General features: G+C 45.8%; 1 protein-coding gene across 1 annotated transcript; it reads left to right on the top strand.

Moving 5' to 3' along the window:
- The first annotated feature begins 4159 nt into the window (after positions 1 to 4159).
- On the top strand, positions 4160 to 9970 carry Hsbp1l1 (heat shock factor binding protein 1 like 1). The gene is made up of 4 exons (XM_028768916.1): positions 4160 to 4304; positions 5476 to 5542; positions 7398 to 7492; positions 9882 to 9970. Exons 1-4 carry the CDS (start codon positions 4254 to 4256, stop codon positions 9885 to 9887), a joined length of 219 nt encoding a protein of 72 aa, XP_028624749.1. The 5' UTR covers positions 4160 to 4253; the 3' UTR covers positions 9888 to 9970.
- Positions 9971 to 16645: the final 6675 nt, after the last annotated feature.

Below are 16645 nucleotides of genomic sequence, written 5' to 3'. Positions count from 1 at the left end.
TCTCTCTCTCTCTCTCTCTCTCTCTCTCTCTCTCTCTCTCTCTCTCTCTCTCACACACACACACACACACACACACACACACACACACACACACACACACAAAGAGAACCGTCTCTATCCCACTCCAACCACATCAAGGACATTGCCCTTCCCTGCAATAGTTCTGCTTCTGGAAACTTCCTCTGAAACATTTCACGATCCCTTGCTTCTCTTGGCTGGTGACTCCTTTGTTTCCCGATTTTAGTTTAGAAAGGGATCGTGGACCCTTCCCCCTGCCCCTGGGCTCTTACTCCTATCTTGGGAAGCCTGCCAGGCTTCCTAAGGGGTGGTCCTAAGGTTTTTCCAAAAGAACCCGCAGGGTACAGATGTCCTGTCTACCTGACCTCCTGAGTCTCTGGTGAAGCCCAGGGGCCTTTGCCTTCATAACCTACTGGACTATGCTTTATCTAGATGTCACTTGGCTCTGCTCTGGCTGGTCTGGACACAGAGTCACACATGGGAGTCTCCTGAGAGACTTGGCTGGTGGGGATAGACTCTGCTAGTCTTAATTTCTAGTCCTAAGCGTCCGTGGCCCAGGCTTTGCTCACTGCTCACTCTGTTTATGCTGTCTGCAATGTGAAAATCAAAATGTGTGAAAGATGTATTCAGCCTTCAGCCTGAGACACACCAAGGACCTGTCCCTGTTGGATTGAGCCGAATCTGTCTCATGGTGTCTACCAGCTCTCTGATGCCCTCCTTGAGGCTGACTATGCTAGCAATGGATGTCAGAAACACCATTCTGTAACTTGATAAGGCTCAAGGAAGAGATGACACCCACCATTGGGAAACAGCCTCATGGTTTTTAGGCAACTGGAAGACCATGTGTTCTGGGCCATGATAGACAGAAGCCAGGCCAGCTAGGTGAAGCCAGGCCTGCCAAAGCCTTGGCCTTCTCTCTCCAGAAATAGTTCCCTTTACTCCTTAAACTGACTCTAGTCTAGAGTCCTGGGCTTTGAAGCTGCAGTCTGCTACTGATAGGATACCCTGGATTAGACTCTATATCCACAGTCTCCTGTGGGAGGCCACAGTCATTTCTCCCCTAATCTCCTCACAGCTGTCTGCAAGAAGTCACATGCTGCTGCACAGGCTGACCCTAGAGGCTGACTGGGCCCAGGCAGGACCAGCTCTCATACCCCTCCCTACTGTTAGAGTTCAGTCAGCACTAGTCACAACAGTTTCTGCATCAGTCCTTCTCAGAGAAAGAAAGGCAGAGAAAGACATATAAAGAACCATGTCTTAAGTCACTGTCCTGTTGCTGTGAAGAGGCACTATGACCAGCATTTAAATGGGGGCGTGCTTACAGTTTCAGAGAGTTAGTCCAGTATCATGGTGGAGAGCATAGTGGCACACATGGCTCTGGTGAAGCAACTGAGAGGAACATCCTGATCTGAAGAGAGAGGACATACAGACACACACACACACAAACACACACATGGGAGGGGGGATGGGGGGGAAGCTAACATGACCTTTTTAAACCTCAAAGTCCACCCCCACTTCCAGTAACACACTTCCTCCAACAAAACCACACCACCTAATCCTTTTAAAGAGTTCTACTCCCTGATGACTAAGCATTCAATCAAATATATGAGCCTATATCCTATGGAGGTCATTCTTATTCAAACCACCACAGATCCAAAAGGCAAAAATGTCCATACTTTAGAAATTTATCATTTAAATCCATTGATAATCCATTCACATACTATAAAATTCACTCAAAGTAAGTAATTCGATGGGTTTTAGCACATATACAGGTTATGGAGCCATGGCAGCAATTTAATGTCAGGGAACTCGTTTCTCAGGAAGGAGCCCTCACCTAGGAAGCAGCTTTCCCCCGCTCCCCCTTATACTGTAGCTACCGCTTAGGTATTGTCTCTGTGGCAATCTCAGTCAGTTACTGATGTTTCTTATAAAAGAGTCATTCAATAGGTGGCCTTCTGTGGTGGTTTGAATATGCTTGGCCCTTGGGAAGTGACACTATTAGGAGGTGTGGCCTTGTTGGAGAAAGTGCGACACTGTGGGGGTGGGCTTTGAGGTCCTATGCTCAGGCTTCACTCAGAGAACAGGAGAGCCTCCTCCTGGCTGCCTTTGGATCAAGATATAGAACTCTTGGATCCTCTAGCACCACACCTCCAACATGCTGCCATACTTCCTGCCATGATAATAATGGACCGAACCTCTGAACCTGTAAGCCAGCCCCAATTAAATGTTGTCTTTAAAAGAGTTGCCTTGGTCATGGTGTGTCTCTTCAAAGCAATGAAACTCAAACTAAGACACCTTCCTTCCTTTGATGTCTTTGAATTTCACTCTTGTATGTATCGGTATTACAATCCTTCTGTTGGTGCATAGCAGTCATATGTGTACATACCTCCTCTGTCTGTCCATCCAGTTGTTTCCTCCTTGACGGCTGTGATGACTGAGCACTGCTATAAAGGGTGTGCACATTTCCGTGTGGGTGTATGCTGATGTTTCTTGCACACACCTAGGAGTGGAATGTAGTCATGTGGTGAACACTGTTTACCTGTATTTGCCAAAGGGACCAAACGATTGCTTCTCCTCCTGGCATCCCCATGGGTGTGAATCAGGGGCTTAGCATGGGTACCCGTGAGTAGTGGTGCTGGGTGCCTTTGCCTGTTCTGTTCAAGACCTTGTTCTGTTTAAGTTTTTTAACTTATTTTTTTTTATTGTATGTGTAGGAATGTTTTCTTTTGGGAGCCGACTCATAGCAGAAAGTGGCTATCGTCTTTGCAGCCATCTCGAGCCATATACCCTGACAAGAGACTTGTTTTCGGCAGCCCACAACAGCTGAGCACACTCTGACAAACATCTTGTTTTTCTCACATATCTTGTCTTGCTGTTTAGTGCCCCCAGCTGCAAGGCGCACGTGGTAAAGTGTCTTCAGCTGTGTTCCCCTGCTTGTGCTTATATATACCCAGGATTTCCTTTGAATAAAGGCAAGACTCAAGGAGGGACTCAAGGAGGGACTCAGGGAGGGACTCAAGGAGGGACTCAAGGAGGGACTTAAGGAGGGACTTAAGGAGAGACTTGAGGAGAGATTTGACCAGACTCTGTCTCGTTTCTTCGCGTCTCTTGTCCCTCTGTCCTCACTCTCTCTCTTGCTAGACCCTGACCCACAGATTGGAGCAACAGCTCCGGGGGCTACAAAATGCCCCCCCCAAACATGGGGCAGCTCGAGCAGTTACAGTTTTCCATGCTTGTAAGCACACTATGCACATGCTATGTCTGTGGAGGCCAGAAGGCATTAGATCTCCCGGAACTGGAGTGATTGAGGAGCCATGTGGGGTTCTGGAAACCAAACCCTAGTCCTCTGCAAAAGCAGCAAGGACCAAAGAACCATCCCTTCAGCTGCCCTGCCCCCATCTATTTAAACACACCTGCAGCCCAGGTGGCTCAATGCACTATCACTGGGCAGGGCTCTAGAGGTTCTGCAGTGACCTAAATAGTCTTCAGCCTTCAGCCCAAAGAGTGCAGATGTGTAAACAAAAAAGCCAACTGATAAAACCGTGGTCCTGGGAAATCCACCACAAGGTGACCTGTGAGCAACAACTCAGATCTAAAATGCAAAGGGGTCCTGAGATCTTGTTTCCCACAGTGAAACCGGCCCAGCCTTGGAGATCTGAGCATGGAGCAGTTCAAGACACTCAACTCTGAAGCTAGCATCCTTAGATCTTCAGAAAGGACAAATTTACTGTAACAAATTCAGTTGCCCAGTGCAGTGTGCTGTTGGCTGCTGGCAGCTGTGGGGGTCCCAGTAAGAGGAGACACATCATATGAAAGTTCGTACCTAGACAAAAGCTAGAAGAATTTTGGGTCCGAAGAGCAAGACAGGAGAGTCACTTACTGTTTGATGGACAGTTGACTTTTAGTGTGAGACAGAAGCTCTAGCGATGGATGGACAGGGTGGGTGTGCTTAATGCATTTGCTCTGTGCATTCAGAAGTGGCCGGGGGGGGGGGGCTCACTATCCAGTCGTGTTTATTGCACCGCGGCCGCGGCACAAGAATGACCGGCAGGGTTCCTCCCAGGTCACCTACTCTGAAGGATGAAAACACCCAGCAAAGCCGGATTGGCCAGCTGCTGATCTGGTCCGCACCTGTCCCCGCGCTCGCTCTCCGGGTTTACCCGTGGCCAGCCCTGAGCGCGACACTTGCTGGGTCCACTTAAGACCCAGGACCCCAGACTGTTAGGCTGGGGTGGATGGACGCCCGGACGCCGGAAGTTCCCTGTGGGGACTTGCTGCAGAACGCGGTGAGTGACGCGTGCCCTAGGGCTCCGAGGACCAAGGTCGCCGGCTTTAGGGTACTGAAAGGGATCGTGGCCGTAGCCGTGGGGATGCTAGGGAGCTAAAGGCGTGATGGCGGACGCTGGGCGGCTGGGGATGCAACTTGTTCCTACAGATCCTGGACCCTTGTCCCAAGCCTGGCTCATCCGCTTTCCCCTCCTCCCTGCTCTTCAGTCCTATCCCAAGTCCCTAGTCAGGTGTCCATCTGAGAGCTTCTTTCCCTTTCTCCAAGTCCCACCCCATGTCCCAGATCCCTCCCACCCCTTCTTTTCCTCCTATAGGCTCCGTCTTAAGCTCAAGCACCGCCCATTCCTTTCGTGCCTGGTGTCTTCTCCAGTCCCGGCCAAAGCAAGTCTATCACCCTGGCTGGTCCTTTCTGTTAAGAGTCCACATCATCTACATTCTTCTGAAAGGCCGCCTGCCACAGAGAACTTGCGCAGAGGAGCTCAGGGTCGGGGTTCGAGGACTTGCGCTTCCGTCTGTATGGGCACCGCAGGCGTTGAGACAAAGATTACATAGGGTAGACTTACGCAGGATGTGTAGATTATAAAGTAGCAAACCGACGCCTCGCAGTCTCCGCAGTGGCATTTCTGTATGGTTTGTGCCCTGCGCTATTAAACGGACAAAGCTAATACAAAGGGTCTACGATCCGTTGATACGCCGTGGACTGTAGCGACAGGGTGACTGTTTCCTGCTTTGGTGGTGGCGTTTACAAGCTCTGCTCATCCTTAAATATGTCCACCACAGGGGGTCGACTTGTTCCTGGGGATGTAACTGCGTCTAATCCCAAGACTCAAGAGCAGAGGGAGGCAGATCTGAGTTCCAGGTCAGCAATAGATAACACAAGCAGACACTGTCTCAAAAAATTAAAAAAAAAAAAAGTGCCCTGCTGCACTGTGGGCAATACTTACTTATATTTCCAACACTGCGAGGCAAAAGGAAGTCACTGCAAGTTGGAGGCCAGCTGGGTTCATACAGTGTGTTCAGCCCAGTCAGGGCTACATAGGGAGGCCCTGTCTCGAAAAACAACAACAAACGTAATGGGTGTGTTTGTTTAGGTTACTCCGTGGTATTTACAATGTCCTACACTAATAGTAAATACCTTATTTATTTAGTTACCTAAGATTCATTTTTCAGGCCGAAAATCTACTTCAAGAGGTTGAAGAACATTTCCAAGCTCTGACTGCAACATTAAACCTCAGAGATATCCTTTCCTGTTCTTACTGAACACCCTAAAGCTGTTGGTTGACGATTACTGTGGGGTAGCTTCTTGTTCACTGTTAGTGTGTGACTGTTTACATGTGGTCTCCCAGTATTTACACTGGTGCGTCTATGTGGCATCTGGAAACATTAAATATCATTGGCTGTGGCGGGTTTTGCTTCCTGTTTGACTGGCAATGCAGGGCATCTGAACGGCTTGTACACAGCTCAGGAGCAGATGCACCACACAGGCAGAGGGGCAGCCCTGTAAGCCTGACTGGAGTCTGGTTTGCAACACAGACTCCACAGCCATCTCCCGAGGGCTTAGAGAAAATCTTAGAGAGCAGAGCTCGTGGTGTCCAGCCAGGAAGGACATGGTTCTCCCTACCTTAATTTTGACCAAAACAAGCAATTCAGTGTTTTGTCTCAGAAAAATAAAATCAAACAACTAGAATATAATGTTCAGTCCCAAACCCTACATGTCAGTGAACTTCTATATATTTAGAACCTCCAGTTGGGACTGGGCAATGAATAACTGTGTGACATCTTTACCTGTGAGTTCATTAGAATACAGTTATTTTATAAAATTTTAAAATAAAGTAGATTTTACGGTTTGTGTAAGTCTAGGTTAAATTGCCCAACACTTGCCCCATCTAAGTTTTTTTTTTCATGATTAAATTCACTTTTTAGAAAAATCACAGGAAAGGGCTGAAGAGACGCCCAGCAGTTAAGAGCATTTGCTGCCCTTGCAGTGGGCCCATGTTTGTTTCCCAGAACCCACACAGTGGTTCACAACCATCTGTAACTCCAGTTTCAAAGGAACTCATGCTCTCTCTGATATCCTCAGGCACCAGGAATGTTTGTGGTGAATATAAATACATCCAGGCAAAAACACTTATACATATAAAATAAATCTTAAATAATAAATCAAGTGAAGTGGGCCGTGGAGATGACTCAGCCTGTAAGGATGCTTGCTGCCAAGCCTAAGTTCAGTCCATGCAGCCCATCCTGAAGGGAAAGAACAGCCTCCAGAATGTTGTCACCTGACCTTAAACCTGTGTCATCTGCCGGGCGGTGATGGCGCACGCCTTTAATCCCAACACTTGGGAGGCTGAGGCAGGTGGATTTCTGAGTTCGAGGCCAGCCTGGTCTACAGAGTGAGTTCCAGGACAGCCAGGGCTACACAGAGAAACTCCGTCTCGAAAAACCAAAATAAATAAATAAATAAATAATAAATTAAAAAACCTGTGTCATCGTATACACTCACACAAACACATACACACAAATGCGTACACACACACACAAATGCAAGCATACAAATGCATACACACACAAACACACACACACAAACACATATACACCTCATACACAAATGCACACACACAAACACATACACACAAATGCATACACACACATACAAATGCATCCATACAAATGCATACACACACACAAACACACACCACACACACAAGCACATACACACCACACACACACACACACACACACTAAATATTTTTTTAAAAAGTTAAACCATGAGAAAGTTGGTCTTAAAAAGAGCTTATTCCATTGTACTCAGGGTTTAGCAAAAAAAAAAAAAAATTACCAGACTCAGCTCCTGGAGCCTATGTACAGCAAGGAGAGATGTTTTCAAATCTTGATCCACAGCTGAAGGTTAAGGACAACGTGCTAAGAAAAGCTGAGGGAAGGTCATACAGTGTCTCGGGACAACCCAACTCCCTCAGTGGGAAAGCTGCTCGGCCACAATCCAGGGGCCTGTGCAGAGCAGGCACGGGCTGAAGCAGGATTCCTCTGGGAGCTGGGCTCGTTGGCCCACAGAGGCATTGTCCTTGACATTGTACTGGAAGAGATGGGAAGTCGCATCGAGGACTTACAGAAAAATGTGGATGACCTAATGGCTCAGGCTGGGATCGAGAATTCTATCAAAGAACCAACGGTAAGGCGATCGATAAGGCAGTGCCTTTCGGGTGTTTCCACTTCTGTTATCACTAGTGCATTACTGTCCCTGATTACTAAGTGAGAAGCCTTTAGTACCAATGAGAGATGCTCCCAAGTGTTCTTTTACAGCTAAAGCACGGTCACGATTCCTGGAAAGGTACATATTTCAAATAAAACTCTCATCTAAAAGATTTTAGTAACTTTTTTTTTTTTTTTTTTTTTGGTTTTTCAAGACAGGGTTTCTCTGTGTAGTCCAGGCTGTCCTGGAACTCACTCTGTAGACCAGGCTGGCCTCAAACTCAGAAATCCACCTGTCTCTGCCTCCCAAGTGCTGGGATTAAAGGCGTGCGCCACCACCACCCGGCCAGTAAAGTATTTTTCACCTTTACTCCTTAAGTCAGTTTTTAGCCACAATATAAATTACAATAAATGAAAGGCTGGGATGATGGCCGGTCAATCCTGTCTTAGATAATATAATTTGTTTGATCATTTAAATAATGACATATGTTGTGTGATCACAACATACTGAACCCTATTCTGTCCCATGAGCAACCCAGGAGAAGACTCTTAGCATCTGCCGTGGAGCATTCCCTTTCTAAGGAATTTCAGTCTGGGCATTGGATCCCATTACAGATGGTTGTGAGTCACCATGTGGCTGCTGGGAATTGAACTCAGGACCTCTGGAAGAGCAGTCAGTACTCTTAACCACTGAGCCATCTCTCCAGCCCAGGAATTTCAGTCTTAAGGAGCAAATAAATGCCATTTCAGGCTTAGACTGTGTATATTATATGCCCATGTGTCATACATGGAGACACAGTTTATAAAATACTTAGGCATGTTATGACATGATCTTCTAAGTACATATGAGGTCTCAATGAACATTTTAATATCAGCATACATTAGCATTATGCCATTTTATTTCTTTAGTTCCAACGTGTGTGTGTGTGTGTGTGTGTGTGTGTGTGTGTGTGTGTGTGTGTATGCATGAATGTGAGCACATGTGCCATGGCGAGTGTAGAAATCAGAGGACAGACAACTTGTGGAAGCTGCTTCTCCTCTACCAAGGGTCACTAGAAAGCCGACTCAGGTCATCAGGCTGGGTAGCAAGCACCTTTGCCCCCTGAGCCATCCCCCTGCCCCATTGCTATACACATGTGACATTCTAGTTTCTTCTATTCATCCCACCCCTGCCCCTAACTTCCAACTGCTGCCCCTCACACCCCACAAAGAGCACTGAACAGTTTAAATACCTTTGTTTACTTCTCTCTCACAATCAAGTTATGGCAAATTACCCCTTCTTATCCAGCTAGATCAGAGCGGGGTCACCTATTAATGATGGATGAATATCTAAATCACAAGCTTCAAACCACTGGAAAAACAAGCACAGACAACATAGGAAGATCCTGTTCCCAAATCTCAAAATGACAACATAAAAATAAAATTTCTTACTGTAGGCAAAACATGCAGGTTTACCTACAAAATTCTATCAGACATGTCCCACTTACCCAGGTCCCACCAGGCACTGTGGACTCCAAACCTTCCACCCTCGATCCCCCACCCTCTCAAATTCTCATCTTTTGAGACCAGGGCAATAGGGTGACAACAGGAAGAGTCAGCCTGGCCTCCGTGGTACACTGGCCTGAGTGTTACTCGGGCAGTCACCCAGCAGGGTCAACTCCCCAAGGTCTAGCTTCTGTGTCCAGTTGATTTAAAAATGGACTAGAGTAGGCTTGAGTATCACACTGAGTGGTTAAGTAACTGTCAGACATTTGCTTCCTCCATACTCACCAAGGGTAACCTGGCTTAGACCTTATTTAAAGTTTAGTTAAGTGCTGTTTAAAATCGTTCAGATTAAAGACCTACATAATTAGAATACTTGCCCCAACTTGGGCTCTCTCTTGGCGGGGGGCTTCACATTAACGATTTGGCAACTATTGGGGAGACACCCCATACCCTTACTAAGAACTCTTGTATTTGGTGGAGTCATGTTTTACCTGTGCTTCTAAAGTGTACAATCTTTTCTGCATGCAGTAAACGCAGAAGTTGCCTGGAAAGTGCCTGTCCCCTACACACAGTGTAGGGACAGTGAGTTGAGGGTGGTTAGTCATAGTGACAGACCTTGAGTCCACGCTGCTGCTCCAATACCTGCAAAATGCTGTTCATGCTATCAGAGCTCTGGATACACATTGACTCTTACCTGAAGAAAAGGGAAATCTATTATTTAAGAATCTCTTTATATTGAATTTTGCCTGTATATAAATGTTTAACAATTACTGGTAATTGTGGAATTTTATTGAAAACTACTATTGGATTTATTTAACTGAACATTAATTAATTGGTATATAGGCCATGTAAGGAAACTAATCTCTTTCAATATTCTCTTTCAGACCTGAAGATGTTAAATGAGTCATGTGAAATTGCTAAATGAAAACTACACTATATGTCTGAGTAATAATAATCTATGCAGTACGAATTTTGATGTTCATTTTTTAATTTTAATTTGTTTTATTTATTTATTTTTGAACACTTGAAATCAAACGCAGGGCCTAAAATATAGGCAAGTGGCTACCACTGAGCTACACGCTAACCCACTGGAAACTAAAATTCATTTTAACAAAAAAAGAACAAAACAAAGCTGGGCCATACTGGTGTATGCCTTCAACCCCAGCACTTGGTGGCAAAGGCATGCAGCCAGCTGGTCTACAGAGTGACTTCCAGAACAGTCTGGGCTATACAGAAAGACCCTATCTTGAAAAACAAGCAAACAAACACACAAACAAAATGAAAACAAAAGCAATAAAATAATAACATAATCCACAAGGTAACTATTTACCAAAGATGAGACTTGTGAACAATGACAAATTATTGTTCCGTGCACATTTGTAAATCACAGAAGAAAAGGATACATTCTATTAGTTCATGCCTAGTCCAAATTAAATTTCTACTTGGCTTTAAAAAAAAAATCAGTCTTCTGATGTAGGTGCTTTTAGTTATCTTTATTTTTTGTATTTTGTATTTTTCACCCAAAATATTTTATCATATTCTCTCCCTTCCCCTACTCCTCTCATATCCTTCCCCTCCCCACTCTCCTTGTTTCACAGTTTTCTTTCTTTCTCTCCCACTACCCTTCCTCCAGAAGGCATTCTCTGAGTAGTCCTGGCTGTCCTGGGACTAGCTCTGTAGACCAGGGTAGTCTCAAACCCAGAGATCTACCTGTCTCTGCTTCCTGAGTGCCAGGATTACAGGTGTGTACCACCACCACCTGGCCAGTATGCTCTTCTAAGCATATGAGCCTGCTAATATATTTTTTAATTTTTTTAAAAAAACTTATGTGTATGGAGGTTTCACTTGCATGTATGCCTGTGAATTGCATGTGTGCCATGTCTTCAAGAGGCCAGAGGAGGGGGTTGGATCTCATGAAACTGAAGTAAAAGCTGGTTGTTAGCCACCATATGGCAGCTGGGCATCATCAATGCTCTTAAGCCACAGAGCCATCTCTATTGTCCCATTTGTATCTGTTTTCCAATAACTACTGTAGCTCCCTCCTGCCAGTCACTCCTGTCTCAAGACTCAACCTAACATAACCAGGCTAAGAGAACCCAGGGGCAGCTGTTCCACCAACTGAGGACCTCAGAGCTGAGCCAACTCAGCACATAGGAACTAGAAAAACAAGCTGTTTCATAGCAACCAGACTGTTTCATCTCTCACCTTGGGGGGTGATGCTTTCCACCCCAGAGAGCTTTCCTGTGCCGTGAGGTGAACCTCACCCCACCAAGGAATCACTGTGGGATAGAACCAGGTCAAGATAATTGGATGGCTACTCAGCCTTTCAAATAGTTACTCAAACCAATGTAAAATAGCTGTTGTCATCTAAAGGGTATCTTGTTTATAAGAAGGTATTCCTACATAACATAAAATTAAAATTAAAACTTCCCCACTTCTACCCCTAATTGGCTCCAATGACACTTGCCCTATGGAGTTTAATATATTCGGTCTTGTTCCCTATAATTTAACAGCCTATTCTCTTTACCTACCATAACATTGTCCCTTGTGAAAATTTCACACATTGTCCCCAAAGTGGCTGCCTAATATTCCAGTATATGGCAATAATCATCTAGGCAGGTAAAGGTTTACTAGTTCTTGGACATTGTGATCATTACTTGATTTCAAGACATTATTAATAACGTCATTGTGTGAAATTACCCAACAACCTTCAGCAAGCCAGAAGTCTCACTAAATCCACAGCGTTCCACCAAACACACCTAAGAAAGGAAGTACCAACCAATGTTCCCAGTGATGGTGGGCATCTTTTGATCTTAAAATGTGTACCTTAAATTGGATCGCTCAAGTTTGATGGTCTTGGTGGTTTGAGATAATGACAGTGATATTTGACTGGGTGCTAAATTTCAAAGCATTTTAGTCATAACTGTAATTTTAGCAGAGTCACAGTGGATATTTGAAGTGAGTCAGACAGACCTGAGACTCAGCAGAATCACAAAAACCAGGCAGTGAGTGGCGCATGCCTGGAAACTCTGTGACAGGGAAGCAGAGGTAAGGAGATCATGAGTTTGAGGCCAGCCTTGGCACTATAACAGATACCTGTTTCAAAACCAAGAGCAAACAAAAATGAACAAACGAACCCCTTACAGACTGAGTTTATATACCCAATGTCTTGGAAATGAGGTCTCATTGGTCTTCCATGAGCCTCTGCGTGTTCATCCAGTTTACTTTCTGAACCCTGTCTTTGAGTTTAACTTAAAATTAAGGGCCTGTGAGGGTTGCCTTTAATCCTAGCACTTGGGAGACAGAGGTAGGCAGGTCTCTGTGAGTTTGAGTGACCTGGTCTACTTAGTGAGTTCTAAGCCAGCCAGAGCCAAGGCTACAGGGTTAGTCTCTGTCTCCAAAACAAAGCAAAAAAATAAAATAAAATAAAATGCAATTTTTATGTTTTTAATCAGTTGAAAATTTAATTTAGAGATGGGATTTCCCACCCCACCACTATGGGATTCCCCCATACTTTAACCTTAGGCTGTACCTTGTGCAGTGTTGTATCTGCCATGCCTTCTCTGTGGGTCCAGAGCAATTAAGGGTGGCCACCCTCAGGGCTCCAAAATGGACAGCATGAACACAATGTGTCCATGTGTCAGGTCTTTGTCTTGGATGCTCTAAGGCTGCACAGGCAGCCTACTGCCTTCTGCATCTTGCTGTTTGCTGTACTGGGCTTACCAGTTGGTACGTGGGCCTCTAGACCAACAACTCAGTGCTATGCAACAGTCACTGGACTGTCTATTTTCTGTCTGTGCCTGGTGTGGGTTCTGAATGATGCTGCAATAGGCTGCCTCTCTCCTTGTATACACTGGCTACTTTGTATATCTCTGCAAACTTGATCGCATCCTCTTTCTGACCCCTTTGGGTTTACTCAAAAGCTTATTCTTCTTTATCTTGAGTAATTCCTGGACTTTGCCTAAAGAGCATCCTGGAAAGCTTGGAAATGAATCTCCAGGTGCAGAGAGAACCACAGCTGTGATCAAGTCAACTGTTGTACAACCCCGGAGCACCAGGGAAGTCAGGGTTGGTCACTAAGTGAGCCAACTGAACATAACTTCTGTATCTGTGATGGTCTGAATGTTTACATACCCCAGTTGGTGTGTTTATACACGGACCCCAGGGCAGCTGTGTTTGGAAAGAAGGTCTCTAGGGAAGTAATTAAGAGTAAATGAGGTCACAAGGGCAGCCCCCTGAGCCAGTAGGTCTGGTGTCCTCATAAGAGACAGAAGTTGGCTCTTTCTCTGAGTGCACAGTAAGGAAAACCCACGAGGACACAGTGAAAAGACTGTCCTCTGCAAGCCAGTATCCTGAAGCTCAACTGTCTCAGAACTTCAAACTTGTTCTTCCAGAACTGAGAAAACACATTTCCACTGTTTAGTCTGTTCACCCTGTTATGAGAGTCAAGCAGGCCAAGAGCGGGAGGTATTCTACAAGGAATGTAGAACAGACACCGTTTACCACCCTTCTTCTCTCCTAACATCTGAAAAACTATTATCAATAACGCATAATTCTAACTTCATACCATTCACCCCCACACAGTAAACAATGATATGACCTGATATTTGTTGTGCAAACAACATAGTTGATTTTAGAACATGTTCATCATCTCAAAGAAACCCTGCAGCTCCATAGCCACTCCTACCTCATCCTCAGGTCCTATGCAACCACTAACTCCCTTTCTGTCCAACGGGACTTGTCTGTCTGCACATTTCATCTGTTCACCCAGTGATGGACACTTGGGCTTCCGCATTTTCACTGCTGTGGATAATGGTGCTGGGTGGATATTCCCTCTGTTTTCTTGGGTCTATACCTTGGAGTGACAGCTATAATATAATATAATATAATATAATATAATATAATATAATATACCATATTCAACTTTCTGAGATAGTATCACCAGCAGTTTATGACGACTCCAATTCCTCCCCATATTCACCAACCCTTATTATTACCCGATCTTACGAAAGCCATCACCCCAGTGGAGGACAGGTGGAATCGAACTGTGGCTCATCCCACCTCCCTCCTGCACGGCGGTGTTGAGTATTTCTAATGTTTTTTGGCCATTTTCCCTTCTTTGAAAGAATGTTAGGAATATACTCAATGTCTATTATATGCCAGGTGCTCAGAATTTTTTTTCTAAACCTAGCTCTTTATAACCCTTGGCCTCCAGTTCCTCCTGCCTCCATGTCTCGAAGGCTATGATCACATATATGCCACCATGCCCAATTTTATACCATGCTTCATGTAATTTATGGTTAGTTAGAAACTGGTCCCCATTCACCTTCTTTCCACTTTGAAATGTCTGGAGAACAGCTATGGTTAACTATGGTAATTTCGTTTCTAGAAGTAAACCAACTTCTCTCTCTAGATTCTTGACTGTCCTGCCCTGGGGACCCCAGTAATGGCCAGCCTGGAAAGATGTATATTGATTACCTGATATTTTTTTAATGATGCTCTAATCTGATGTTTCTCAACCTCTGGGTCATGACCCTGTCAAACAAACCTTTCATAGGTGTCATCTAAGACCACTGGAAAACAGATACTTATGATTCATAAAAGTAGCAAAATTAGTTATGAAGTAGTAATGAAATAATTTTATGATTGGGGGTCACCACATCTTGAAGAACTGTATTAAAGGGTCACAGCATTAGGAAGGTTGAGAGCCACTGCTCTACTCCCTAGCACTGCAATGTTGCTGACCTTTCTGTGACTGCTTGGTAGCTGTTGGATTCCATTCAGTGGCTGACCAGTGGGAGCTACAGTCCAGCCCTCAGCGGCTGACACTCCAGTCTTCAGTAAGGCTCTGCCAGACAGGCAGGAAGGGCACCTGAACACTCAAACCAGTCTGCAACCCCTTCCTGAGCAGCAGCAAACTTAGGCACTGACACAATCCATTCATCCTGAAATTCCTCCTTGGTCACAGCTTCTCAGTGGCAGCTGCTTCTTCCTTGTCTGTCTTCAGGATCTCTGTAGACATCAGGCATGGCCTCCCACATTGCTCATGGGCCCATAGTCATCAGATCCATCGAGGGAGCTTATTTGCTGCATGAAGATAGCACTGTCTAGTACAGAGGAGAATCTGTTACACAGAGCAATGGTAGGTTGACAGGAAACGCCTCAGGGAATAGGCTTGCGGTCAGCCCTGATACCCATCACCACCAGAAGTGGTTCCTGGAAAGGCTCCTTGGTTCCAGTTAGTGAAGGTCCCAGGAGTGAAGCTGCTGGCACAGCACAGGCCTCAGCACAGGCCACACTGATACCAGCAGCGATTTAAAGCTGACTCAGCTCTACCAGCTAGCAGCAGCTTTCCCCGTGTGGTGGCTTGAATATGCTTGGCCCATGGGAAGTGGCACAGTTAGGAAGTGTGGCCTTGTTAGAGGAAGACTGTCACTGTGGGGGTGGACTTTGAGGCTCCTATGCTCAGGCTCTGTCCGCCCAGTGCAGATGAGACCTTCCTCCTGGATGCCTGCAGAGGAGAATCCGGTCTTGGTTGACTTTTGATCTAGATGTGGAACTCTCAGCTCCTTCTCTAGCACCATGTTTTTCAGTATGCTGCCATGCTCCCTGCTATGCTGATAATGGACTGAACCTCTGAAATTGTAAGCCAGCCCCAAGTACATGTTATCTTTTATAAGAGTTGCCTTGGTCACGGTGTCTCTTCACAGCAATGAAACCCTAAGACACTCAGGTCCTCTCACATTTGTGATGTACACACCTGTTGGGTTGTAGTGTGCATGTGAGTCCTGTTGTGTTGAATTGTGGGTTCCACATATGCCCCCCAAGGTGCTAAAGCCACAGCTCAGAGAGGCAGAGCGTGGGAAGCTGACTGTGTTCACTCCACACTGGCAACAGGTGGATGTTGGGCTATGCGAAGCTGCAGACTCCATTCAGGGTGGAAGAGCACAGTCTGAGGTCCAGCATGGAGCCAGAGCTCTTGGGTTGGGGGGTCCCCAGGCCAAAAGGTGGCCGGGAACCAGTTGGTTCTCAGGTGCTGCTGAAAGATTGAGACCAAAGTGGAGACATACAGGCTGGTGGCCCGCGGCCGAAAAGGAGACAGGGAGGGATGAGAGTCTTTGTTGTGGCAACTTGCTTGGCTGGGTGATGGCTGGCTCGGCTTGCTTGCTTGGGTTGCTGGGCCTCAGTGGCTGAGAATGTAGAGAAGTCATCAGTGGGAGATTAGAAGGTGGCTCGGTACTTGAAAACCTTCTCCATTGTTGCCCACGGCAGGTCCCAAAGAGGAGAAATAGGCTATGGTCTTAAGAAATTTATTGTTATGGCAGAAAATGGATGAAATTATATCCCAGTATTTTCAGGGTGGGCCTGAGGTTAAATACTTTTTGCAAGGAGGAGGGTCTGGGAGGGAATGTTTAATTGGCTATGCCCCTCTGGCCTTTAGGTATCTCATTAATATGGAGATCTGAGGCTCTGTGGCCTGTAGTCACTGCGTCTATCTGTGGAGGGGCCTGTGGGGGTGTTGTCCTACATGTCTGGAGGACCCCACTCTACAGAGGTCTTCAGCCTCGTGTCAGGAGCCTGGAGTCTGGGAGCGTGGCAAAATGTGTGCCGTCCCTTAGGATCATCTGGGGTCTCTGGCGATTTCTAG

Source organism: Grammomys surdaster, unplaced genomic scaffold, assembly GCF_004785775.1.
Source record: "Grammomys surdaster isolate TR1022 unplaced genomic scaffold, NIH_TR_1.0 189, whole genome shotgun sequence".
Classification (NCBI taxonomy): Eukaryota; Metazoa; Chordata; class Mammalia; order Rodentia; family Muridae; genus Grammomys; species Grammomys surdaster.
This window is presented reverse-complemented; position numbering and strand designations above follow the sequence as displayed.

Bases quoted from the DNA above. Each gene is read 5' to 3' on its own strand.
- Hsbp1l1 (XM_028768916.1), top strand. From the start codon at position 4,254: ATGGACGCCCGGACGCCGGAAGTTCCCTGTGGGGACTTGCTGCAGAAC. The intron at 4,305-5,475 runs GTGAGTGACGCG...TTCATTTTTCAG, and splicing joins GGGACTTGCTGCAGAACGCG to GCCGAAAATCTACTTCAAGA. The intron at 5,543-7,397 runs ATATCCTTTCCT...TTGACATTGTAC, and splicing joins TGCAACATTAAACCTCAGAG to TGGAAGAGATGGGAAGTCGC.